Below are 24,600 nucleotides of genomic sequence, written 5' to 3' on the forward strand. Positions count from 1 at the left end.
ACTATGGATAGGGTATAATGTTGAATATGAAAAAGTGCATCTGGTCAGTCAATAAAAGCATTCAGCTAATGTGTGCTTACACTGCTAACAGTGAATTAAGTGTGTGTGAATGTGTGTGTGTGTGTGTGTGTGTGTGTGGGGGGGGTTACTCTCTCCCTTGGCAGGACAGCTGACTTGGCCACAGTGAGGGCTGGACCAGGGGCCCCCGGAGGCCCTGGCGAGCCCGCCCCAGGAAGTTCTCCTCTCTCGGGGAGGTACTTGGCTGCCTGAAGCCCCCGTTTGGTGACCCAGAGTAGCCCTGCCCACGCTGGAGCACTCTCAGCACGCTCAGGACCCTCGTTCTGTCCTTGCCTGGAGACAGATCTCGAATGAAGACATTGAGGATTCACAGAGACAGTAGGGGCTGAGAGGGAGTGAGAGGATTTGGTTGGTGGAACTGAGGAAATCCAGGCCTCATTGGTGTAGAAACACTCCAGGATGTCCCCCAGCATCACACTCTGCCTTCACTCGCCTCGAGTGTCATTGGCAAAGGATCATGGACATCCAGGAAGTGATTTTGGGTTATTCAGGCTCAACCGCATATCAGCGTTGGACTGAGTGAACAGAAATGATCGGGTTTTGACTGTGCCTGTGTGAGTGAGCACATAGTACATATTGCTATTTAATGCGTGAATGGGAAATAACTTTTATTGTGTTTTAAGAAGAAAAGTTAAGGGCAACTACAATTTGTCAGGATCTGTGTCACTAAAATATCAGTTAGTAAACATTCAGTAAACATTGGGAAGAGTATATTGAAGGTGGTATGATGGAAAGTGTGGAGAATTAGAGTAAAGGGTGAATGCATGGTAGAATGTGTATCGTATGGAACGGTGCAAACCTGTGGAAAGTGTGGGATAACATGAAAGTGAATGAAAGTGAAAACAAGGTATGTTTCTGAGGGTTCTTTCATTTAAAGTGGACACAAAGCCTAATTCAACAACTCGTTCATTATGTGCCAGTTCCATGTCTCAGTCTGGAATCTGAGAAGAAAAAGGTACTTCAAGAGTTGGCTAACAATGCAAAAGGAAAACACAGTCCATTTAGGAATTGTATACTGATATAGTCAGGGCTTTTTGTTTTTCTATATAATTTCAAAGGGATTTCAACTCAGAGGACTGCCATTTTAATGAGTCCCGGCCAAAGACAAACGAAGGAGCTATACCGAGACCTTTCTTGTATTTGTTCCTCTTTAACATTTGGTCCATTCACTATTGGTTCCCACTGATCAAACATTGTAGACTTACTCTGCTCAGCATGTTCTATTTTAGAATTACAAGGTCTCTGAATTAGAATCCACAACCATATACATTTTCAACCATTACTATCTAAATGTGTGTCTGTGTCAAACATGTTCATCCTCCTATCCCCATTGAGTAACTAGCCATGACCCATAACCTTTTTAAACTGTTGATGGATCAAGTCTACTGGCTGAAGGCCGAGGTAGTGGAATGAAATACCCACTAAGTCCCCCCCACCTGATTGCCCACAGGCAGCACCAGGTGTATGACCAGGTGACTTGTTGCACAGTGGTTGCCAGGCATCCGTAGAGCAGGCCAGTCCCTCAGTCACCAAGGATACAGTAGATTACATAAAGTGATGCATGCACAAATTAGTGTGCGAGTGTGTCTTGTTTTGTGCTTGTGTGTCTGTGTGCGTGCACATGTGTGGGAGGGGTCCTTTCATGTAGAAAGTACCAGAACCACCTGCCCCTCCACTACTGCAGCCCCCCTCCCCCCCTTTGGGTAGGAGGGAAGAGCAGGTATCGGCAGGTGAGTTTGACATGGAGATCTCTGAAGAGACTAAACAGGCTGGCCTTCTGATTGGATTGGTGCTGTTAGCCACAAGCACCATTTGTGGTTGAGAGAGGGGAGACAGCTGATATTCTGTTAGAAACACAATTTATAGGAGGATTGATTGTAAGGACACAACTGGGATTCAAGGGGGTGACAACGGTTTACACAAATGTATAGTTTATAGATTCATTAACGGATGGTCTATCTAAATAGAAGTACCAAATTATTACAACTGTGTTGCCATAATTTTAGTACAGACACAAAACCAAACTCACATAGGTATGGTTAGCTTATTGACTTAAACTTAAGTTAGGATGTACTTTAAGCATGCATTTCAGTAATAACACTAATGAATCTCCTCCTGTAAAAATTCTGGTGACTTTATGTCTCCATCACATAGACACCAAATGATACTTGATCTCATTATGACTTTTCTTGATGGTTTTTCTCAAACATCTGCGATTTCATGCTATGAGGGACATTATGATAATTACAGTCATCCTTGCTACTACTGTGCATAAAACTGTTTTGTATTCACATTTCAACAATTTTTTGTATTGTTTATTAAACTGTTATTGACTGTAAGAGTGACAATATGATCATCTTACTATTATTATGAACTGGTCTACTTGAGAGAGAAAAAAGTGTTATCCCACTTGATTGTATATTTATAATATATTTTACATTATTGTCTATACTGTTTGTATCTATTGTTGGTGGAGAGCCTTCTGTAGCATTGAATATTTAATCATTGTTATTTTATTTCGATGTACTTATTTTGTTTTATTTTCTAAATGCAAAGTAGATGTTTCATAGAATAGAATAGTTTTATCAGTTTAACCTGCCACCAATACAGATATTCTTCTTCAGGAAAAAGTGAAGCCATGGAGTGGTTAAAATCTTACCACTCCACCCCTAAATATTGTACATTTTACAGATCAATGCAGGTTATTTTACACCCATTCGAACCTTACTTGATTTATGTATACATATTCTATGTACATTGACCCATAAACTCCCATTTATTAAATCAAAGGACAGGATTCTCTGGTCTCTTTGATGCGTCTCTATTTTTCCTTTTATTTTGGTGTCTTTATTTATGTTTAGGGATTTTTGGGGGTTACGGTATTTAAAAATATATTATGTATTTTTCTAAAAGGAAAACAAATAAGAAAATTAGAACTTAAAACTAAATAACATTATAATGTTTCTCATTAATCATACTAACCAACTGGTTGTTTCAATATCTGTAGGATCTTGATTGTACTTCTAAATGCTGATATTCTAGTCCTATGTGCCATGGATTGATTTGCCAACAAGTGTGTGTATTATTGGGTCTACACTGTGAGTTCCCTGTCATAAAGATGAACACCTGACATGCTATTTTTCAATTGGCACACAATCTGTCATCTTAACCAATAAAAATACAGTTCTGACACAAATCTTTCAGCTTTCAGAAGTATGGAAATTTAGCGAGATCTAATACATTTAGGCCTACAATAAAACATAGTCTGCATTTTGAAAGCCCACTGTTACGATATTCAACAGAACTCCGCCTTTTTGGTAATGATATTGTCGTATGTTGTAGAGTCAATAAACAATAAACCATGGACACGTGTGCCCAACCACATTCCTGTATTTCCCCAGTTCTTATTTTTAAAGAATAAATTTGGTCATTGTTTAATAGCACCATCTAGTGTTATTTCATTTTCTCCACACAATTTTTTACGAGAGAATAAGGATTTTTGAATCCTGATGGTTATGATTTACTTCTGATCATAAGATGATCGCTATGATTCATGCTATGATGATATGTTATGATTGTATATAATTGTAACCTAATAGCAAGTTTGTACAGGCATTATTTTAACCGGCTCAGAGGCAGGAGGTTGGCTCAAGAGGACCCCCAGCATGCCAGCTGAGCAGTCCCAGTGAGCAGAATTGTTAGACCACTCAACGAGTTTAGGTCATTTTTGTGCTCCTGTGAATTCAATACGTGTTAGCTAGATAGCTACTGGAATGGAGAATGACATTCTGGACTCGCTTGAAGACCTGGGGTAGGTTCAAATGGACTCTCTACATATTGTCCAAGCTAGCATGTAGCCGATAGCTAGGTGGCAGGCAGTTTATCCAACCGGTGAGCCGGGTACTAGTAAATCCTAACTAATGGTTAGGTAGTTAGCCAACACGTTATCTGATGACAATAACACTTTACACCTGAACTAATTGTGTGAAGCAGTGGATGTATTCATTTGTGTTAACTAGTTTTTATCAGCTTTCCTTGTAGAAATATCGACATCTGCAAGCATTTAAAGTAGTCTGCCACGTCATTGTTTAACTTATTAATCAAAATGTGGCCAGAAGGAAACAGTTCTCATTGAGTAGCTACACACTGGCAGTGGTCAACCCTTGAGCTGCCTTCGGGTCTTAGTTTGTGACCCACCGTCGTGGTGCAAAAGGTGGGTCACAATGACCCGAAGGCAGCACAAGGGCTGAGATATCAGGCCCCACCTAATGTTCTCATTGGGTCCTACCCATATTAGGACTGGTTTCTATTTACTATAAATCTGCCCACTCCCGGTTATGTGGCATCTGTACTGATACGTACTGATATGTTGAAGTACTGATATGTTGAACTGAGTTGCAGCCAATTCAGACTACTACACTAGCCTGAGTCTTTAACTACACATGCATGCAAACACACACATAATACCACTTAAAACAACTCTGAACATGGTCAAACCAAGGTTAACTACTCCAAACATGGTCAAGTGAAAACTCTGTAATTTGTGTTTTTGGTCAGTTACCAAGGCCCCCTGTTAGAGGATGGTGCACTAGAGGCAGCAGCCAATGAGGGAGCTGCTTCACCAGAGTTCACCAAGCTGTGTGCCTGGATTGTGTCAGAACTGAAACTATACTGCCAACTGGAAGAGAATGTCCATGCCACCAATTGTGAGTTGCTGTCTTTCTGGTGGCGGGGGGACGGTTAAATGTGGTGACATTCTACCTTTTCATGAAACGAATGGCTTGGCAACACCAACTGACCACCTGTACCGACCACAGGTCCAAGTGAGGCTGAGGGCTTTCAGCTGGAAGTGAGTGGTCTGCTGTCTGAGCTGGCCTGCCCATACTCTGTCCTCTCTTCTGGAGACGTCACTCAGCGGCTTCTCAACAAGAGAAACTGCCTCCTACTCATCAGTACGTCAAAAGCATCATCAATGTCATGTGACCTGTGTTGACAGTTGAAGAAACCTGTGCTGTATCCCCTGTTACAGGGGAAAACACATTTTAGATGATTGGGTTCAAGTCTTTCCAAAAGTTGAAACAGACTTGATAAAAAAATAAAAATGTGTCTCTGTAACGTGACATCTTATTTACAGTCCTAGTAATAATAGTGTGGTTCAACTTCTCTCTATTCCTTTAAAGGTATTTTTTAGCCAACCTAGTTCTTCTTTTTACCCTTAGCCTTTCTAATCTCGGAGCTAGAGGCGTCGAGGATGATCCTGGTGAACAAGCCCCAAAAGGCCGCTGAGCAGGCTGGGGGAAGTGAGGTGTTTATGGAGCTGAAGGGCATCTGTTTGGCCTTGGGAATGTCCAAGCCCCCTGTCAATATCACCATGTTCCAGTTCTTCAGCGGCATTGAGAAGAAAGTGAGTTGGTCTGTCATGTAATATATGTACACAGTAAAATATCTTATTAAGTTTCGATAAGATATGAGATACAAGATCTCCTCTCTGCATCGTCTTCAGCTGAAGGAAGCCCTGGCCAAAGTGCCGCCATCTCATGTCGGTCGTCCTCTCATGAAGAAAGCACTTGGACCAGTTCACTGGGTAATGTCATTTAAACAAACGTCGAGGAAGTCTATTGTTAACCCTCTTGAATACATTTGTTTATCTGATAACACTACTAATTATACATGCATTGTCTTTTTTGCAGGAAAAAATTGAAGCCATCAACCAAGCCCTTGTGAATGAGTATGATGTCAGGAGAAAGATGTTGTTGAAGCGTCTTGATGTGACAGTTCAGTCCTTCGGGTGGTCTGATAAAGCCAAGGTACTTTGTTATTATTTCCAGGCACATTTTAACTACTATTTGATGCATTACCCAATTAACTAAGGGATTAGAATTGTTTAGCGTTAGCAATGTACATCTTTAGTAAGTAAATACGACGTCCTGATGGTAATTTCCTGGTTTAAACAGACGCATGCTGAAAAGCTGGCCAAAGTTTACCCGCCTCTTCGTTCGACACTGTCTGCCAAGAGCAAAGTCACTGTGGCCCACCTCTTTGCTGCACGAGAAGACCTCTCCAACATCCTGCGCACGAGCAGTGGCAGGATAAGAGAGAAAACGGCGTGCGCCATCAACAAGGTGGTGTTAAGACGTGCTTGAGCACTGCTTGGTTATGAACCCCCCTATCACTCACCCCCGTGAGCAACTGTTGAGTTTATTAATGGATGTTGTTCACGTTTGACCCAGATTCTGATGGGGCGCGTGCCAGACAGAGGCGGGCGACCCACCGAAATTGAGGCTCCACCTCCTGAGATGCCCACCTGGCAGAAGAGGCAGGACGGCCCCCAGGGAGGAGGACAGCAGTATGGAGGGGGTGGACGAGGGGGGGGCAGGGGGGGCTACGAACAGCATGGAGGTCGTGGAGGTCACGAGCGCGGAGGAGGCTATGACAGGGGTGGCAGAGGTGGAGGGGGGGGCGGCCGAGGGGGTAAGGTGCAGGGCGGCTGGTCAGATGGAGGAGGCGGAGGTTACAACCAAGGTCATTACCAGGAGGGCGGAGGTCATCAAGGTGGTAGTGGAAGAGGAAGTTATGGGGGCGGGAACTACCAGGGAGGCTTCCAGGGGCCTGGTTACTCTGGAGGAGGACACCAGGGGGGAGGAGGGGTAGGGGTGGCTGGAGGTTTCCAGCATGACAACCATTACCAAGACGGAGGTCGGCATCAGGAGAGGGGAGGTCGAGGGGGTCGTGGAGGAAGGGGCAGAGGTGGGAGAGGAGGACAGGGGGGTGGATGGGGGGTGAGAGGTGGTCAGAATTTTAACCAAGGAGGACAATTTGAACAGTTCTTCCAACATGGTGGCCAGCAGTACAATCAGGCAGGCTTCAGCCAGGGCAGACACTACACTAGTTAAAACAAAGTGCAGGCCTTTACAGCAGAGTTCATTTAGAGTCCTTTCAGGTATGAAAGAGAAAATGCCTTATCTCAATGTGAATATGAAAAAAGCATGTTTTAACATCCTTTATTCCCCTGACGATGTATGAAAGTGTAGCTGCTGCATGCATGAAAAGTCCTACAACAAGCCTTTTTCTGGATTCCATCTTGAGGTATGTCACAGAGGACTGTTCAATGTAGTATTTTGCATAGCGAGTGTTTTTTGTTGTGTGTTCTGCTATTTGCGACATGGTCGCCAAGGGTTGTCTGCCGCAAATTCATTGTGGTGCCAACTTTAACTACTGTGTGGGCTCTGCTGTCCTTACTTTGTTGCGACACTACTCTAGCCTTATCGCTGAGATTTGAGAGAGGACACAGAAGGGTGTCCTAGAGGTGTTTAAATACTTGTATGTCTGATAAGAGGACTACACATGGGGTTCTTGCAGTCCATCCTATAGTTTTATTGAATTTGATTGATACTTGAAAAGAAACTAGCTTTATTTCTCCAGTATTTGTTTTAAATTATAGTTTACATAAGCTCAAAATAATAAGAAAAAAACTGAGCATCAGAAACTTTTTTTTTTTCCTCTCATCGGAAGTAGTTATTACTGGTATCTACTCTGTTATTTAAAAGATGCCACCTATGCTGCTTATGGACATAATTGTGTATATATTTGGATGTAAGACAGATTGTTTGGAAGTATGAATGAGTGGAAGGTGAGCAATAAACTGTTGATTTCACGTTGCCAGTTTCATCATTTTCTGTCATTTGTTGCATATTGAACCAGTCTTCAACATACAGGCACTACTGTCATTGCAATGTATATTTTGCTCAAATAGAAACTGTTTGTATTGAGTGAACATTTTCTCAAAGAAAAATGTTTCATTATTTTAAAGAAACAAGGGAGGATTTTTCTCTACTCCCCAGGCCTCTACTGGTCAAGAGACACCACAACATTTTGAGGTTGTGGTAAAACACCTCAAATATAGACATATATTCTAATATTCGGACAACTTCCTGAATCCATTTTACCCCATTTTGAAGGAGAACAATAGTATTCTCAACTTTACCCATACATTCTTACTATGTTAATTTTTTTTGTTTTGAATCACTTCTACAGTAACTTGCTGATGATTTTTTTAAACTGTAACCTGTGGATTTTTGTTCTATGTTTGTTTTTTTGCCATTAAAATAATAATGTAAAAAACATTCTTGTGTATTTTTATTTTTGAAAGTAAAAAAATAATTAAGATTGGACGAACGGGTTTATATTAAGTTGCTTAGTCAGCTGAATATGCAATTGTTCATGCTGTTGAAGCTTCCAATTGGCCATGTTACTTTAATTTTGGACAGTAGGAGTGGAAGGGAAAAGTTGAGGACGGTTTGAAGAATTAAACCACAACGTGTAGGCCTACACCTAGTCTAGATTGTTTAGTTTTTTTTAATGGAAAACCAGGTTGACAGGGAGGATTTATATCTCCCCGTCTCTGGTTCAACCTCCACTGCGTTAGGAGGCGGTAATATACCAATAACGTTGCAGCCAACCTTAGTTAAACATCACAGAAGAAGAAGAATGAGCAATCAACCGGAAGTGAAGCTCGTTTTATGTTGGCTTCAACATGCCTAGACTCAAGTCCGTCACAACAATCCACAGTGTTAACGTATAAACCGGGAACATGCGTCTATTTAACAACGTTTATTAGGTGTCATGGACGTTTGAGGGCGAAGAGATGTATCGTGGTTTTCCTAATCCAGGAGAATATACCCGTGGCCCGGCTCCGTTTATCCACCCACAACTTGGACCACCAATGATGGGCCCCCGCTATGGAGGGCCCTACGGCCCGCCACCGAATGCTCCACCACCCAGACATTTGCCCCCTGGACCATGTCGCTCCTTTTTACCTGCTGCATCAAACAACGAATACATTCATAGTAGATCCATGGGGGACCATTATATCAATGTATGTAGCTATGTCATTATTTGAAAGATAACTAGTATATTAGCGAGCAAAAGCTATGTAGTTAAAACAATGTTAACACATTTGTTCCATGCAACAAGCTAATGTAATTGATAATTGATTTTCCTGTGCATTGTCGTTGTCTGCGTTTGAGTATATATTATTAGCAGTTTGTGGGACAAATATTGTAATGCTGGAGCATGTGCTGAATTTGTTGTTTGTCTTATTCAGACTCAACCACACTGTAGCAGTTTTTCCATTGATCGCAGCACAGTGATCACTATGGGCAATCAGCAGATCCTCCCTCCAGATATACAGCGGAACCCCAACCATTTAAAGGCCCATCAGAAAGATAAAAGGTAAGCAAGTAGAAGATATGTCTGTCAAGAAGCTACTGCATAAACACTGCTTGAAAAATCATAATTCCCATCTACACATGAGGATCCCCACTTAATATCCTGATCAGATTATGCTTCAAAATCAAAGGGAGCTATTTTATTGACTGACAATTCTATTTGATTGGGGCAGGGGGAGGTTGGTACATTGTTGTTGTAATCCAAAACATCTTTAACTTGTATTACAGCGACAAGGCAGGGGAAGACTTTCTCAGATGCCTTGAAGCCAACCAGCCACTCCCCGATTATCTGAAAGAGAACATTGCCTCCAGCCTGTCTGAACTGGGGATACCGTCGGGTACAATATTAGACAGAGGATATGAGAGGCAGAGGCTCAGAAGCAAAAGCCGCAGTCGAAGCCGGGCGCGGAGCAAGAGCCGGGCGCGGAGCAAGAGCCGGGCGCGGAGCAAGAGCCGGGCGCGGAGCAAGAGCCGAGCGCGGAGCAAGAGCCGGGCGCGGAGCAAGAGTCGAGCGCGGAGCAAGAGTCGAGCCAAAAGCCGCTGCAGAAGCAAAAGTCGAGCGAGAAGCCGGAGTAAGAGTCACGGAAAAAGCCGAGGTAGGAGCAAGAGCAGAGCCCGCAGTAAGAGCCGGACCCGGGGGAAGAGCAGGGCACGGAGCAGGAGCAGGGCCCGGAGCAGGAGTCACAGTCGTGGGAGGAGTCAGGGCCGGATGAGTCCCAGTCAGGGTTTCAGTAGCAGCAGTGGCAGTGGTCACGCTTTGGCACTCAACACCGATCTGTTACAGGGGCTAAAACGAGTGATGAACTGTAAGGAATTGGAAGACCGCCTACCTGCCATCAAGAATGCCATCCTTACTATTCAGGTAATTTAAAAGGGTCAGGTATTTTCCTGTTTCCTGGCCTCTGTTGTCAGGGCAGCAGATGTGTCAAAGGTTTCCAGATCCAGCCCAACTACAATTCATAAAGGCAGTTGCTAGTAAAATCTGATTAGATTAAGTTTCACAAGTACATTTGTATCTGGCCTGATTGTTGCTGTTTTCCTTTGCTCACAGGCAGGAAACATGGGCATGAACTCGAAGCCCAGTGGCTTCCAAGGGCAGCCTACCACAAGCCAGGACCAGTCTATACCATCAGTGAATGACAGTATGCTCCTCCCGCATGAGCGAGTGGGAAACGACTTTTCCTGGCTCCAGGGCACCAGGGAGGAAGAAACTAAAAAGGAAGTGGATGTCGAGGATGAGGAGTCGTTTCTTTATGGGAACGGAAATGACAATCAGAGACAACCATCCTCCTCACTTCAGTTCACTGAGCAGTCCCAGCCCATGGCACCGTCCACTACCTATCAAGGCCACGTAGAGACTTCACATGCAGGTCAACCCTACTCCCTGAACCAGCCTCTCTTCAGAAACCTTGGAGAGCTACTCGGGGACCTCAAGCCACATGGTCATGGGACTGCTTCCGCGCCCACGGTGAAGACTGAGCACGCAGGTCCGCAGCCCAACTCCTCCCTCCCCCCAGATGTGAAAGAGGTCGAGAAGATAAAGAACATGATGAAGCACATTGGTCTGAACCTGGGGACGTCGGACATCAGCAAGATCATGTCCAAGCTGCAGGAGCAGAAGGAAGCCAAACTGCCATCGCCGGCGCTGGCCGTAGAAGCAGGAAAGCAGGAGGTCAAAATGACTATTCCTGCATTTGGGACTCCAGACGTACAACAGGCACTGGTGTCTTTGCAGTCTCTCATCAAAGGTGTGATGTCATGTTGACTCTTTGTGCGCGTCTGTGAACTGAACTGTTTCTACTACTACACAGTAGTTGTTGCTTGGGAGTCTGGTGGATTTATCCAGTCTAGCATTTCAAGTTCTGTCTTACTTTCTCCCTGTTAAGCAACCAAGGAGAAGCGGGCCAAATGTGATCAGTATTCTCAAAGGTCCACGGACAGGAAGCAGGTACATTTTCATTTGTAGTTTTCTAATCATTTATATTACAACTTGAAGAGGGTTCAGGTTGATGTCTTTGCTTCATTATTGTGGGTTATATGTTTAGTTTTTTTATGTGCGTCATGAATTCCTACCCTTAGGATGACAATGAGGGTAAAATGAGAACGAGAGAAGCCCTGAGGACCAGAAAAGAAGCCTTGGTGAAGGAACTGGAAGGGTTGCTGAAGGATGATGGTACAGCAGTTGTTTCTACCTTTTTGCTGTATCTTACAGTAGAAAAATACATTTTCTAAGTTCTTATTATCATATACATTCATTAGGAAACACTCGTCCAAGCAACAAACAAAAATTATATTTAGTTAGTGTTGCAGATAAACAAGGACTAGAAATGCACAGTTCAGTTCTATGCAAGATGTATGTTTCTGCTTCCTCTGGTCAGAAACCTCCTCATGCACACAACTGCTTCCATCATTGTCTTCTAACTCCTTAAATCTTCAATGCTAATGCCTGGAATGGCGGCTCTTGTGCTGGTTCTATGTGTTTTACAGGCTTAGAGTTTTTAATCCCAGTGATAGGGTTCTACTGCCAGAAGTGTGAGGAGTTCATAGGAGACTTGAACACTGCAGAGGCCCATGCAGCCAACCACCGTCGCAATAACTCCAGTGCGGTAAGTAGTGGCAGTTTCTCCTTTTCTTTCTTCCTTCCTTCCCCAACCCACCCAATGTTTGAGTAAACAAATACATAAAGGAAATGTTCATTTCTTGCACTGTACGTAACCTGGTTCACCTGTCAGTATGAACCCTGGGTTCCATTCCAGTGCTACAGTAAGAACCAGGGAAGGCAGGGAAGTGGCACGTTTTGTGCCTTTGTCCTTGTTCGTTCTTGTGGAACATTGTCTCTGATTCTCATATTAAATTCCCTCAGATATACAGTCAACTCCAGAAGCTCTTTTTAAAGTGATCAGAGTGTGCAGGAACAACATTTGTATAGCTTTTTTTTCTTTCTAACAAGGATGACAATAATTCCGAAGTTAACTGTATAATGAATGTATCCGTATTCCTCAGTTGAATTCAATTGTTTGTGCTCTCAGCATTTGCAAACATAAGAGAATAGTGCTTGAAAATAAAAAGCCTAGTTGATCCATTGCCAAATACCGACTTTTCTTAATGCATATGATTTCTAATATATGATTAGATTGAAGCAATGTATACCAATTGTGGTCCCGTTTTCCATTTCTCCTTATTGTCTTCATCAGAAATATGCAGACAGAGAGGACACAGAACCCCACCACCATCAAAGCAAACACTCCCACCTGCAAGAGAGGAGAGACCAGAGGGAACACAGGGATCACAGACATCTGGACCTCAAGCGCAAACTGGAGGATGACTCCAGGGGCCACAAGAGCGACCGTGAGAAGGTCTACGTGAAGGAGGAGAAACCTGCGCCCCCCAGGTTGTCGATGACAATGGTAAGAGGGCACACTCCTCCGGGCTTGCTGAAGAGCAGAGGGAGGGATGATGAAGCCAGAATGGACAAAGGCTCTGCTTTTTTTTCACCTGCTAGCGGAAAACATGGCACAATCAAGGAGGAGGAGGAGGACGGGAGGGGCAAACTCTCCAAGGAAGATGGCGGTAAAAAAGACAGTGATACGAACAGCTGCAGCAGTAGTGAAAGTGACAGAGGCAAGTCCCCCAAAGGACAAAAGAAGAAGAAAGAGAAGAAGAAGAAGAAAGAGAAGAAGAAGAAGAAGGAGAAGAAGAAGAAGAAAGAGAAGGAGGACAAGTCCTAGTTACTGTACTGCCTACAGCTGTTGGTCTCTCTCTATTGGGCCTCAAGTCCAATGTTTTGCTCTGTTGCTGTTTTTTTTCATGGACTATTGAGATTTAGCAAAAAAACATCCATAAACATCCAGTTTTCTCTTCCTGTTGTTTTTGTTGACAGAAATGATACTGTGGTGCTTGTCACCCAAATGTTCATTCAAATCTGCTCATCAATGTGAGTTATCAATGTGAGATCATGTCTCACCCAAGGTTCCTGACAGACCTCTTCTTTCTCTTATTAAATTTGAACAACCCTCACCTTTTGGGCCATTATGTTTAATGTTAATTGTGTTTACAATTGTTTTTGGTTTAGTGCTGCAAATAAGTATTTTTGCAATAAAAGTATTCAACGCAAAGCTGTTCATGCTTAATACTAGAGGTGTAACGATACACTCTGCTCACGACTCGATACATATCACGATACTGGGTTCACAATACAATATGTAAAACAGTTAAACATTTTAAATGAAACTGAAATTAAATTAACAGATTTTTTCAAAAACATTTAAATAACATTCTTTGTTGTACATACAACTTAGTTAACTCAATTCAAGCGATTTCTGTAAATGCAGAGAAATGCATGTGTTATGCAGGTGCAGAGTAGGTTGTGTGCTGGTAGGTCAACCAAAAGGATATTGTAAAAATGTTGCCATAACTCTACTATACATATTGTAATATTTTTGCATTGAGATATATTGTGCCACGATATATTCTTACACCCCTACATACATTATGGGATGATGGTAGCCACTGTACATTACATGTCATTTAGTACTGCACTCCCACCAGTAGGTGGCAGTAATGCGTGTTTTGTGGAACACAATTACCCAGTGAGGGAGCGGTTTCACGTGGAGCAGCAGGTCGCATCTGTTTGGCACAGTAGCTAAACGCAAACCAATACTTATGTGGAAAGACGATTACAGGTAAGCGAAGTCATTATAAATACAGTCTGTGGAATCATTAGCGCAACGCCAATTCAGTTGTCTTAAAAGTTAGCTTAGTAGGACTCTTGCTTGCTAGTTAGCATTGCAATATTATTCTCAGCCGGTACTGTGTTTGATAGAAGTAGACTTCGCGTCGGATCTATCATGAACTATTTTATTTGAACTAGGTGCCGATTATCAGAAGTATGAAGAATAGAGCTGGTGGCGGTGTAGACAATCGACTCAAGCAGAGAGTTGAACAGGTTTGAAGGAACTCATCTGACAGATTTTATAGTTGGAAATGGTGCAAAGTTGAAAATTTTCGTTTGCTTGTGCGTTTCCTTTACAGTACCTTAGTACTCAGGAAGGCGAGTATGTAGACATCACTAAAGTGGCGCTTGAACTGCAAAGACTTCACAGGTAAGTTGGCTCCAGTTTCCTGTCACTTACCCCTAGCCCTTTTACCCGGGAATTGCACTCCTCTTACAGTTGTATTCTTCTCAGAATGGACTATGGCCGGCGGAACAAGATTGCATTCAGGATCCAAGTGGAAAAAGGTGAGTGCATTACTACAGCCACCGTTATCTCCTAGTCAAGTTTTGTTTCTGTCCACTGAATTTAGCATGTTCCTTCCAGTCCATGCAGTTATATGTAATGAGTCTGGACTGACGGATCTGGAGAACAAGCACTTGGCTAAGAGAGCCCGACACAGCCGAAAAGATGCTGGGTAATAAACACACTATGTTTTTGTTTTGTATTTCAAGAATACAGAATGGTTTAGTAGTATTGTATTCTGTTTTTTTTTTTACAGGGACGGCAGCAGTGTCTCTGATGACAGCTCTGACAGTGACGAGGATATTCCTGAAAACCCGGTGCTTAATTCAGTTATTATTAGTTTGACGTACTGTATTTTAGGTGACATTGATCCATCCTAATATTACGTTTGTTTTGGAATCCCGCATGTCGGATGTTTCCTCTTCCTCAGCCCACGAACCAGATGAACAATTCCCTCATGTCCCTCTATCGGAAGGGGATTCCCGAGAATGCATCATCTCCGCGGGGTGAATCGTCTGCAGCAGACAGCCCGGCGGCTACGCCCCGGGCCACGCCACACAACGCTGGTACCCTGGTGTCTGCAGGGGGTTGGTTTATAGACAAGGGGCCTGGGCCAGAGCGAGACAACATCCTGATTGACCTGTGTGAGGAGGAGGGGGAGGGACTAGCAGGTGCCGCTGGACATGTAAGTCATTGTTGGGGTGATACTTTTGAATGTGTTGCAAGATGCATTGGTTTCATTTGCTGACGTTTCACAAGGGGTTATAGGTGGCGACTGATTGGGAACGCTTTAGATATGTGCTAGAGAAACACTTTGCAGTACTGTTTGCTATTGACTGGTCAACGCTACGGTCAATGTATCTCACAGCAGAAAGACACAGATGTGTCGATGTTGGAACCTGAGAAGACGCCAAAGAAAAAAGGACTTACGAAGTCCAGACGGCGGAAAGCGGCGGAATCCAAAGGAAAGGATGGCGACATCGAAGCCAGTATAATGAGCAAGAAAGGTAGTCCTTGACCACAAAAAGACTAACCCTGACCTCATCCACAAGAGAGACAGAAGACCCACCACATCAGAATTTCGTGACAGTCTTGTCAATGTAGCTTCAACACATTTGTCTTGTGTCTCCAGCCAAGACGAAAGGCCCTGAACTGCAAGCCTCAACAGTAACGTTTGAAGACGTCGGAGGGAATGACGCAACATTGACGGTGAATAACGCGCAGATCTTGCTCCAACTGTTCTGTATCGACCCATGTCTATATTCCCACACGTTCAACCCCCCACAACCTCATGGCACGACACACAGGTTCAAGCCAACTCTCGACATGCGTGGTAGCCTATCCAGCAGCGTCTCATGTGGTTCCCCGGTCTGTGTTGAACCCTGCAGGAGGTGTGTAAGCTGCTCATCCACATGAGGCACCCGGAGGTGTACCAGAAGCTCGGGGTGGTCCCTCCACGAGGCTTCCTCCTCCACGGCCCCCCAGGCTGTGGCAAGACCCTCCTGGCCCAGGCTGTGGCTGGGGTAGGTGGAACATTGATCTGAGGCGACTGCATTACGCCACTACCAGACCACGACCAGTTTTCCAAGTCTTGCCCGAGCCATGCCACGGCCAAGCAATATTAATGGGGGGGAAAAAGTTATTGTAGATGCCTTTTCACTGTTTGATTACTATTGTCGGTTATTTTTGTTTATCGTATTAGTTTTGTTTGATTGTTTTTGGCCACTAGGGACACACCTTATTTGACGGTAATTAGGTAAGGCCATGCAGCTGGCTTGGAGGAGATGCTTTTTTTTTTGCTTTTTACCAGAGCAAGAAAAAAACAGAGCACTTAGTCACACACATTTTAAGTATGTTTTTTGTTTGTCGGATCAATGGATTGATTCTACCAAAAATGCTGAATCTGTTTGTAACACAAACAAATATGAGTAACAACAAACAGTCTGTTACCCAGGGCGCGGGGTGACTGGTACCCTTCTGCCACCTCACCCGTCATCGAGATTGAACCGTAACCTAGAGTGAGAAGCACAGGTGTTTACATGTGAACACCTTAACCCACACAAAGCTGAAACCTTCATTAGAGCAATAGAGTTGTCAGTAACTCACAGCAGTGCCCTTCTTTGTTCTACCAGGAGATGGACTTGCCCATGCTGAAGGTGTCTGCTCCAGAACTGGTGTCAGGAGTCTCTGGGGAGTCTGAGCAGAAACTCAGGGAACTGTTTGAGCAGGCTGTGGTAAGCTCCACCTCAATCTCTCAGCTTCCTGTAGTATGAATGTTTTCCTTTTAGGCGGCTGCATATGTGAAAAAAACAAACGCCTGACCCTAAAGAAAATTGAACAAAAGGTTTCTCAGCTGTTTTTTTTGTATTAGGTGTATTAAAGGTTTGCCAAAGTGACCACTAGAAAGGTGTAATTTTCAAGATGGCGTCCAAGATGGGCAGGAAGCCCTTAACCCTTGTGTTATCTTTGGGTCATTCTGACCCATCAGTCATTGTGACCCACCATCGAATTGCGACAAATTTACCACATACAAAAACAAAGTAAAGCATTTTCTTTTAACTGTTGGGCTGTCTCAGACCCCCCACATTGCGAAGGTTAAAATAAAATTATTTTGATTTGTATTGGGTAAACTCAACAATAGTTTGTGATGAACCTTTAGGTCATGTGACCAGCGCAAGGGTTAAACTCCTTCATTATTTGACCTAGCCAAGTAATCTTGGTGTCTAACCCCATGTTTTCCATGTCTATGAATCCATTGGACTTGGTCTAAATTGTACTGACATGATTACATACTTACGGAATACATGATTTTGTGAGATTACTGTAAGGTTTTATCTTTGTTTGGGGTGAACCAGAAATATAAACGATTTAGCCTATGTCATGTAACTCCTCCTCAGTATGTTTTTGTACCCTTTTTTTGTTGCTAAAACACAGACTTGACATTTAATGTAAAAGTTCATTCTGAATTTGCCTGAACAGAGGCGTGTGTGTGAACCCTCTAAAATGGCCACTCATTTCAATTTGAATAAGGTATAACGTATGTAAGGCATCCTAGCTGTTTTTGAGTATATAGGTGACATTATACTAAACCCAACAAAACTAAATTCACAATTTTCAGCAATTCAGAAGATTGTGGAAGAGAATACTGACATTTGATATTGCTTGCCTCCATTGAAATGTTGTTGGCAGCGCAGTGTATACCATTTTGCACAAACAAAATTCATCCTCGACTACTTAGACCACCACCCGCCCCCACCCCTCCTCCCTGGGATCTTTTTATTTTCCCCTCAGTCTTGCAACAGGAGGGGCTCCACCATCAAAGTTGCCCAAGACCGAACCATTGATCCTGCCTTGCTTTTCCCACGGTTTCTGATCATGTTGAAAACTGAACAGTTTTCACTGGAAGATGTAATGAGCTATCAGCTCATTTCCCGCAGCCCTCGAAGGCAAGGAAATCTTCCGTAAAGCCAACAAGCCCCAACTAGCGCAGGCAGTCACTGAGTTCTCATGCAAGAAATCATAACTGTCCTGGATTCCATCCCAGCAACTTATGTCCTTGATGGTGGCTCCCTGGTTCACCGCTTGGCATGGAAAAAGGATCACAGTCATATGCAGACTTTACCATGCGTCATTATGTTTTTGACATTTTTGAAGTTATAGCGAAGGTCCTTCCATCAAAGACATTACGCATCAGAGAGGTGGTGAAAACACTCACCCCATTGTTGACTTCAATGCAGAGAGGTTGTGGGAAGAAAGGACAATTTCCTTTCCAGATCTTGCAACAAACAAGGACTTCTCAATCTTATGACTGAGGAGCTGGAAAAGAAGGGCTGCACTGTTATCAATGCATCAGTTGATGCTGACGTGGACATTGTCAAAGCTGCAGTCAAGGCCTCAGAACATCAGCCCACAACCTTGATAGGGGAGGATCCCGACTTATTCTTCTCCTCTACTACCTCTACAAAGCTACTAAAGTGTACAACATCAGTGAGATGAACCAAGTCCTGGGTAGTGACTTGTGTTCCCAGTTGCTGTTTATTCATGCCTTCAATGGATGTGATACAACTTCACACATTTTGTGTTGGCAAACAGGCAGCATTCCAGAAACTTGTGAATGCTGAATCAACCGTCCAGTCCCGTGCGTGTGCAAATGAGTGTCTGCTCACCCATCAAGCAGGGGACCAATGTCATGGCAGTGTTGTTTGGCGGAAAGAGTAACGATTCACTTGCCTCTTTGCGCTACAACCTTTTTAGCAAGAAAATTGTTAACGCCAAATCATTTGTTACCCCAGAACGTCTGCCTCCATCTGAGTCCTCAACCAAATACCACTGCCAAAGAGTTTACTTCCAGATCATGGTGGGGATTGGAAAGGTGGCATAAATATGCTTGTAACCAATTGCTTTAATAGATAAATGAGTACAAGTACAAGTACAACAATATCATGCAAATATGCTACTTAGAATATTACATGTCCAAAACATGTATCAGGCACCAGTATTCCTGGTCTAGGAGGAATACAAAGGAGTAATGGTCATTTTAAGGACCTGACGGTCGCCATTTTGAAAATGGGGCCTTTCTTGGAGTCAAACTTTGGTAAACTTTTAGTATGTTTTGTGCTATATCTGTGTTGTATCTGTTACTACTGTAAAACACTGAGAGACCTTTTGTTTGAATTTTTTGGCTTGGCTTCTTTAGCTGACTTGTTGTCAGAGACGATGTACATTAACACCCAAACAAAGTAAAACATTGTAAATGTGCTTGAATAAGTTAGAGTCCATTTGCAAGTCAAAACAGTATTCTTATTTTCAAACAGACTGCAGTCTGGTTGGATGGTCATGTTAGATTAGACCTAACCTGTCCTGTACCATTACCCCGTCCCTGCAGACCAACTCCCCATGCATCATGTTCATCGATGAGATTGACGCCATCACCCCCAAGAGAGAGGTGGCCTCTAAGGACATGGAGAGGAGGATAGTCGCCCAATTACTCACCTGCATGGATGGTACGAGGTGTACTCATTGCTGCACAGCCACAGTTGGCTGGGTGACAAATCATTTTTGGATCAATTACAAATCAAATTAAAGTTTATTCTTTCAAGCCAGGAAAATGTACCCGTTCCCCTCTGTGGTTGCCATTCCTGTGGTACTTCCCTTCTGTCTGTTTCCCTGCAGACCTGAACGCTCTGGCCGTCACTACCCAGGTGTTGGTCATCGGTGCCACCAACAGGCCAGACTCCCTGGACCCTGCGCTACGGCGGGCCGGACGCTTCGACCGGGAGATCTGCCTCGGCATACCTGATGAAGAAGCTCGTCTGAGGTGGGTCTCGTAGCTCCACAGCCCGAATGGCTGACAAGGCCTTGCTGTCGGTAGGGGGCATACATTGAGGGGTTTGGGGTTAGTCACACACGGGCGTTGTGCTCGTACGTACGTTTCGCCTCATTTCAAGACGTAAAAACGGCTCTATTATTTGAACTTTGCTTGCTCTGTGTCTGCTCTGCCTTCAGGATTTTAAAAACACTGTGCCGGAAACTGAAACTTCCTGAAGACTTTGGCTTTCGACAGCTGGCGAGGCTCACGCCGGGGTACGTGGGCGCCGACCTCATGGCGCTGTGTCGCGAGGCTGCCATGAGCGCTGTCAACAGAGTCCTCCTTGAGACGCAGCAGCAGCAGACTCAGAGCCCGGGGCTGGTGTCCATGGAGGAGGGGGAGGCTGGAGGGCCCCAGGGGGAAAAGACTCTGGCTCCAGGTCTCCAGGAGGCTGCCGCTCATATGGAAGAGAGCTGCCCAGCACTGACCATTCCAGACGTCCTTTCCCCAGCAGACGCCCCGCTGGCTGAGGAGGGACCTGCAGAGGTGAGGGGAAGAAGCTTCAGCTGTTTCCATTGCCAAGCAGCCCAGGTGTTGTTACAGGGAGAAGTGTTGTCGAGGAGCTAAAATTATGTAGTACTTTTTCACTTGTATATCTCATATATTTAACACAAATGTTTCTCTGTTTCTTCCACAAATTGTATTATTCCTATTTTCGAGTCACTATATCAGTGAATGCTTCCTTCACCAGCAGGGGGAGCTGTCTCGCCTGCTGTCTCTCCTGAAGAGCAGCGAGTCCCTCTCGGAAGAGCAGCTTGCCGGCCTCTGCATCCTCATGGCCGACTTCGAGTCGTCCTTGGCCAGCGTGCAGCCGTCCGCCAAGCGCGAGGGCTTCGCCACTGTGCCCGACGTCACGTGGGCGGACGTGGGGGCCCTGCAGGACATCAGGGAGGAGCTGACCATGGCCATCCTGGTAGGCCACGACCCTCCCCGCCCCCGGGGGAAGATCATGTTGAGTTAGACAGAGGAAGCAGGATTTGGACAGGTTAGGTTAGGGTCTTTAGTTTGTTTTGAATTCTCCTGAGGATGTCCTGTCGATGTATTTTTGATAATGGAAGCCGGTCAGCAACAACTGTGCCGTGGTTCTTTCCTAAATATGTATAGGCCTCAAGAGAAGGAGTTAATTTAATTGATGACGATGATTTCTGGTGGAAACCAGGAGTCCTACCTGCACACAATGATAGAATCAGTTATCTTTCTGGTTAATGCTAGGTTCATGCCGTCTTCTCACGTTCAATAGACTGAGTACTGAGTCAGTATTGATGTATACAGAGCCATTCATGTAAATGCGTTCGGCTAGCCTTCAACAGGTTCAGGTTCGGTATCGGTCACGATAGTGTGAATTTGTTTGACTTCAGTATGAATGGTGGTATTGTGCAGTATTGATGTGTGTGTGTGCGTGTGTGGCCTCAGGCTCCAGTGCGGTCACCGGAGCAGTTCAAGGCCCTGGGTCTCAGCGCCCCTGCAGGGGTGTTGCTGGCTGGTCCACCAGGATGTGGCAAGACTCTGCTGGCAAAGGTACAACTGTCCTGTTCTTATTTCAACTGTCAGTATTTCTTCACCACTGCAAAATGCTAAATGCTGAAATAAAAGTATTTCAAGTTATGTCTTGACACTGGCTATCTGCATACCTCCTAAAGTTTTAGTATGTTTAAAGATTTTTTTATGACTGTGTTTTGTATTTCACGTGTTGTTTGTTTTTATGACTCCTCACAGGCAGTGGCCAATGAGTCAGGACTAAACTTTATCTCAGTCAAGGGGCCTGAGTTGCTCAACATGGTGAGTCACCTAGCAGTCTCTGTATCAGACTGTCTGCTGAAGACCTAATGTTTCAGATAATCCCGTAAGCCTGTAATGCTTATTTCTACATTCTTTTATGTCTCAGCTTGTTGCCTATGGCACTTGGGAAACTTAAATTGGTTTCTTTTCAGAAATGGGTGTCTAATAATTGCGGGAACCCTTAATTTGTTCTTTCTTTCAGCATTGCAGTTTCTCACCCATGTAGTAACATTGACATGGTTTGAACCTATTTCCCCCCCACCCAGTATGTTGGAGAGAGCGAGAGGGCCGTGCGACAGGTATTCCAGCGAGGACAAAGCTCCGCCCCTTGCGTCATCTTTTTCGATGAGATCGACGCTCTGTGCCCGCGCCGCTCTGGCCACGAGGTGAGCGAGGAGGCCGTTTCTTCCATCCGTTTTAGGCCGTTAACAAGGTAGCAGCTGGTGACGGCCCCTGGGCTGCCGGCTTCCGGCACACAGGAAACAACTTGTTTGCATTAATAGACTCATGGCCAGTGGCGGCGGCACAGGGGGGGGCAAAATATGTTGGGGGGGGCGTTGCCCCCCTCAATAAAATCCACCGCAAATGTCGAGAGAAATTCACGGCGCAATTCTGCCCCCTAAAATGCAAGAAATAGCGTTTCAGAGGGTCTACATTTCATTTTTTGGCGGGACAAAAACATCTCGCCCCGGCCCCTCCATCACAAAAACCGTGCCGCCGCCGCCTCTGCTCATGGCGATGCTAACATAATGGTCCATGTTTGTCCTCAGTCTGGGGCCAGTGTGCGTGTTGTTAACCAGCTGCTGACAGAGATGGATGGTCTTGAAACGAGGCGCCAGGTTTTTATCATGGCTGCTACCAACAGGCCAGGTAGGCAAGATAATAGGTCACACCTATAGATATCCACATAATGCACATAGTAATATTATTAACTCATTTGAAGTCTGTACTCTTAAATCCCTTACTGCCTATTTACATACTTTCTTACATTTGACCCGTAAATTTTTTTCCACTTAGCTAGTCAGTAATTCCTGCTCGAATCAGGTCTTTGTAAATAAGTAACCATGGTCGAGTCTTTCTGCAGACATCATTGACCCGGCTGTCCTGAGACCGGGCCGCCTGGACAAGACCTTGTACGTGGGCCTGCCCCCTCCAGCTGACCGCTACGCAATCCTGCTCACCATCACCAAGGTAACGGCACCACACAAACGCCACTGATGCCGTCGATTGCTGTTCTTAAAATCATTTATGCGGTTTGGGGAAAATAGAGATGGTGGTATTATCATGTAGGAAAGGGTCATTAGTTGATGACTTTATTCGTAACAATGCAGTGTGTGTCTGTGGTAGGGTGGCACCAGGCCCCATCTGGAGCAGAACCTGAGTCTGGAGGAGATTGCCCACGACGAGCGCTGTGACTGTTTCACGTAAGGGGCCTTTGCTACTGTATTGAAGCACCATTTTCTTTTTTGGACTGTGCTACTTGAATTGCGTGTATCTCAACCCGGATGTTTCCAATATAAAGACTGCTTTTATTGTTCTCTGTAGGGGGGCAGACCTGTCGGCTTTGGTCAGAGAAGCATCTGTCAACGCCCTGAGAGCCCATCTACTGACCCACCCGTCTCCTACCTTTTCAGGTACAACTTTGTGTGCGAATAACAAACATAGCGAGTCGGGAGAAACTTTTTCTTTCAGTGTTTTTTGTTTGAAGGGCTTAATGTTTTTTCAAACGGTTTCCTTGCAAGTCAATAGCAGGACTGTTTTCCATTGTAGACCATGATGAGGTCAGCAGTCCATTTCCTTGATGCATACGGTATGTTTTTATATGTACTGTTTGTACTCAGGTCACACGTTCTCAAAAGGCTCAGTAGCGGACATCAGGGTCACCAAGGAGAACTTTGAGGAAGCCTTCAAAAAAGTGCGTCCGTCGGTTTCTAAAAAAGTAAGTAAACATTTTCTAAACCCCTGCAAGGTTTTATGACGTTAGGCTGTGCAGAAAACGGTTAGACGTGTAGGTCAAATGTTCAAGTAATAGGATCCCTCTGTACTCAAATAAATATACCCTGAGGTGTTGTCCATGTGTAAAACCAAACAAATGCACGGAACACAAAGATGGTTCCACAGCATGGCCCATGTATTGAGATCTAGTTCGATGGGTGTGGTTAAGGTTTTATGTGGAGATAAAGATCCACATTCCAGCTCAAGTTTCAGACGAACACTTTATTAACCTGTCGGTTATGTTTTTGCGGTTTCAACCCCAGGTCTTTATTAAGTTAGTCCTTAATATGTTAGTCCTTCATCAAACATGTCAAAAAAAGGATTCAAAGCTATGCAGTGCTCCAACCCTCCCCCACTTGTCCCTACCCAGACATACATTTTTTTTAATGATCTGACTTTTATTTGGAACTAGTCTAACCTGTCCTGATCAGTTAAACGTTGAGTATCAGGAAAGCGGAAGGTTGGGAACCCCCCCGCACACTGTAGCCTGCAGGTGTCCCTGCAGGCGATGGAAGATAACATCTTCTCTTCCCAACAGGACCAGCGTATGTATGAGCTGCTGCGGGAGTCTCTGACGCGGTAGTGGCAGAGATGTGAGGATAACGGGGCCTCACTGTGATGATCGGGTCAAGTCTGTCATGTTTTAACATTTTCACTGTTTGTTAAAATGTTTTTTTTTATAGGTCTAATCACACTTTATATACATGTTTATTCTGTTTAACGAATGCAGAAGTAAATCTTAGGAATGGCGTTGTTTCCGTTTGTTTATTATGTAATACTGGATGTGTCTCTTTCCTGTGACGAGCTGACGGTACTCATGGTGTACTAGCATACCACTGCCTTTTCTGTGAATTGATATTTAATGACTGAAGGAACTATGAAAAACAAAAGCGTGACTTGGTGGAATCCACTGCAA

At 44.4% G+C, this 24,600-nt stretch overlaps 4 protein-coding genes and 1 non-coding gene across 8 annotated transcripts in view; all 5 read left to right on the forward strand.

Annotated features, from left to right (window-relative positions):
• The window catches only part of rasgrp3 (RAS guanyl releasing protein 3 (calcium and DAG-regulated)), a 37,881-nt gene extending 34,419 nt beyond the window's left edge, over positions 1–3,462 (forward strand). The window contains exon 17 of one of the 2 annotated variants that reach the window (XM_084709342.1): positions 170–3,462. In XM_084709342.1, coding sequence (XP_084565468.1) covers positions 170–187 — 18 coding nt within the window. In that variant the 3' untranslated portion in view covers positions 188–3,462. Of the gene's footprint in view, positions 1–164 lie in introns of both variants that reach the window. The other variant, XM_084709344.1, reaches the window with a different exon arrangement.
• A 195-nt stretch (positions 3,463–3,657) lies between these two features.
• fam98a (family with sequence similarity 98 member A) lies at positions 3,658–7,732 on the forward strand. Its single transcript, XM_084667293.1, has 8 exons — positions 3,658–3,889; positions 4,636–4,784; positions 4,896–5,030; positions 5,298–5,482; positions 5,582–5,662; positions 5,769–5,885; positions 6,033–6,200; positions 6,309–7,732. The coding sequence occupies exons 1-8, from the start codon at positions 3,852–3,854 to the stop codon at positions 6,969–6,971; spliced, it is 1,536 nt and encodes a 511-aa protein (XP_084523419.1). The 5' UTR covers positions 3,658–3,851; the 3' UTR covers positions 6,972–7,732.
• Positions 7,733–8,571: 839 nt separating this feature from the next.
• Positions 8,572–13,420, forward strand: LOC146268113 (uncharacterized). Of its 2 annotated transcripts, XM_084667266.1 has the most exons (9): positions 8,572–8,953; positions 9,182–9,309; positions 9,534–10,167; positions 10,357–11,053; positions 11,192–11,253; positions 11,385–11,478; positions 11,793–11,911; positions 12,500–12,712; positions 12,808–13,011. In XM_084667266.1, exons 1-9 carry the CDS (start codon positions 8,723–8,725, stop codon positions 12,877–12,879), a joined length of 2,250 nt encoding a protein of 749 aa, XP_084523392.1. In that variant the 5' UTR covers positions 8,572–8,722; the 3' UTR covers positions 12,880–13,011. The 2 variants fall into 2 exon arrangements, with proteins under 2 accessions (XP_084523392.1, XP_084523391.1); XM_084667265.1 differs by having other exon boundaries at positions 12,500–13,420.
• LOC146268114 (small nucleolar RNA SNORA54) lies at positions 12,006–12,139 on the forward strand. Its single transcript, XR_014724698.1, has one exon. It is a non-coding gene; the product is annotated as a small nucleolar RNA SNORA54 (small nucleolar RNA).
• Positions 13,421–13,884: 464 nt separating the features above from the next.
• On the forward strand, positions 13,885–24,433 carry nvl (nuclear VCP like). 2 transcript variants are annotated; one of them, XM_084708961.1, is made up of 24 exons: positions 13,885–13,987; positions 14,176–14,250; positions 14,337–14,407; positions 14,492–14,544; positions 14,624–14,714; positions 14,799–14,859; positions 14,973–15,227; positions 15,411–15,549; positions 15,675–15,751; positions 15,931–16,065; positions 16,675–16,776; positions 19,428–19,545; positions 19,715–19,859; positions 20,048–20,396; positions 20,602–20,823; positions 21,324–21,428; positions 21,627–21,689; positions 21,956–22,075; positions 22,460–22,559; positions 22,774–22,880; positions 23,037–23,113; positions 23,235–23,323; positions 23,531–23,628; positions 24,223–24,433. In XM_084708961.1, the coding sequence occupies exons 2-24, from the start codon at positions 14,194–14,196 to the stop codon at positions 24,265–24,267; spliced, it is 2,679 nt and encodes an 892-aa protein (XP_084565087.1). In that variant the 5' UTR covers positions 13,885–13,987; positions 14,176–14,193; the 3' UTR covers positions 24,268–24,433. The 2 variants fall into 2 exon arrangements, with proteins under 2 accessions (XP_084565087.1, XP_084565088.1); XM_084708962.1 differs by having other exon boundaries at positions 15,414–15,549.
• The last annotated feature ends 167 nt before the right edge of the window (positions 24,434–24,600 follow it).

Source organism: Hypomesus nipponensis, chromosome 11, assembly GCF_054491055.1.
Source record: "Hypomesus nipponensis isolate SF chromosome 11, ASM5449105v1, whole genome shotgun sequence".
Lineage (NCBI taxonomy): Eukaryota > Metazoa > Chordata > Actinopteri > Osmeriformes > Osmeridae > Hypomesus > Hypomesus nipponensis.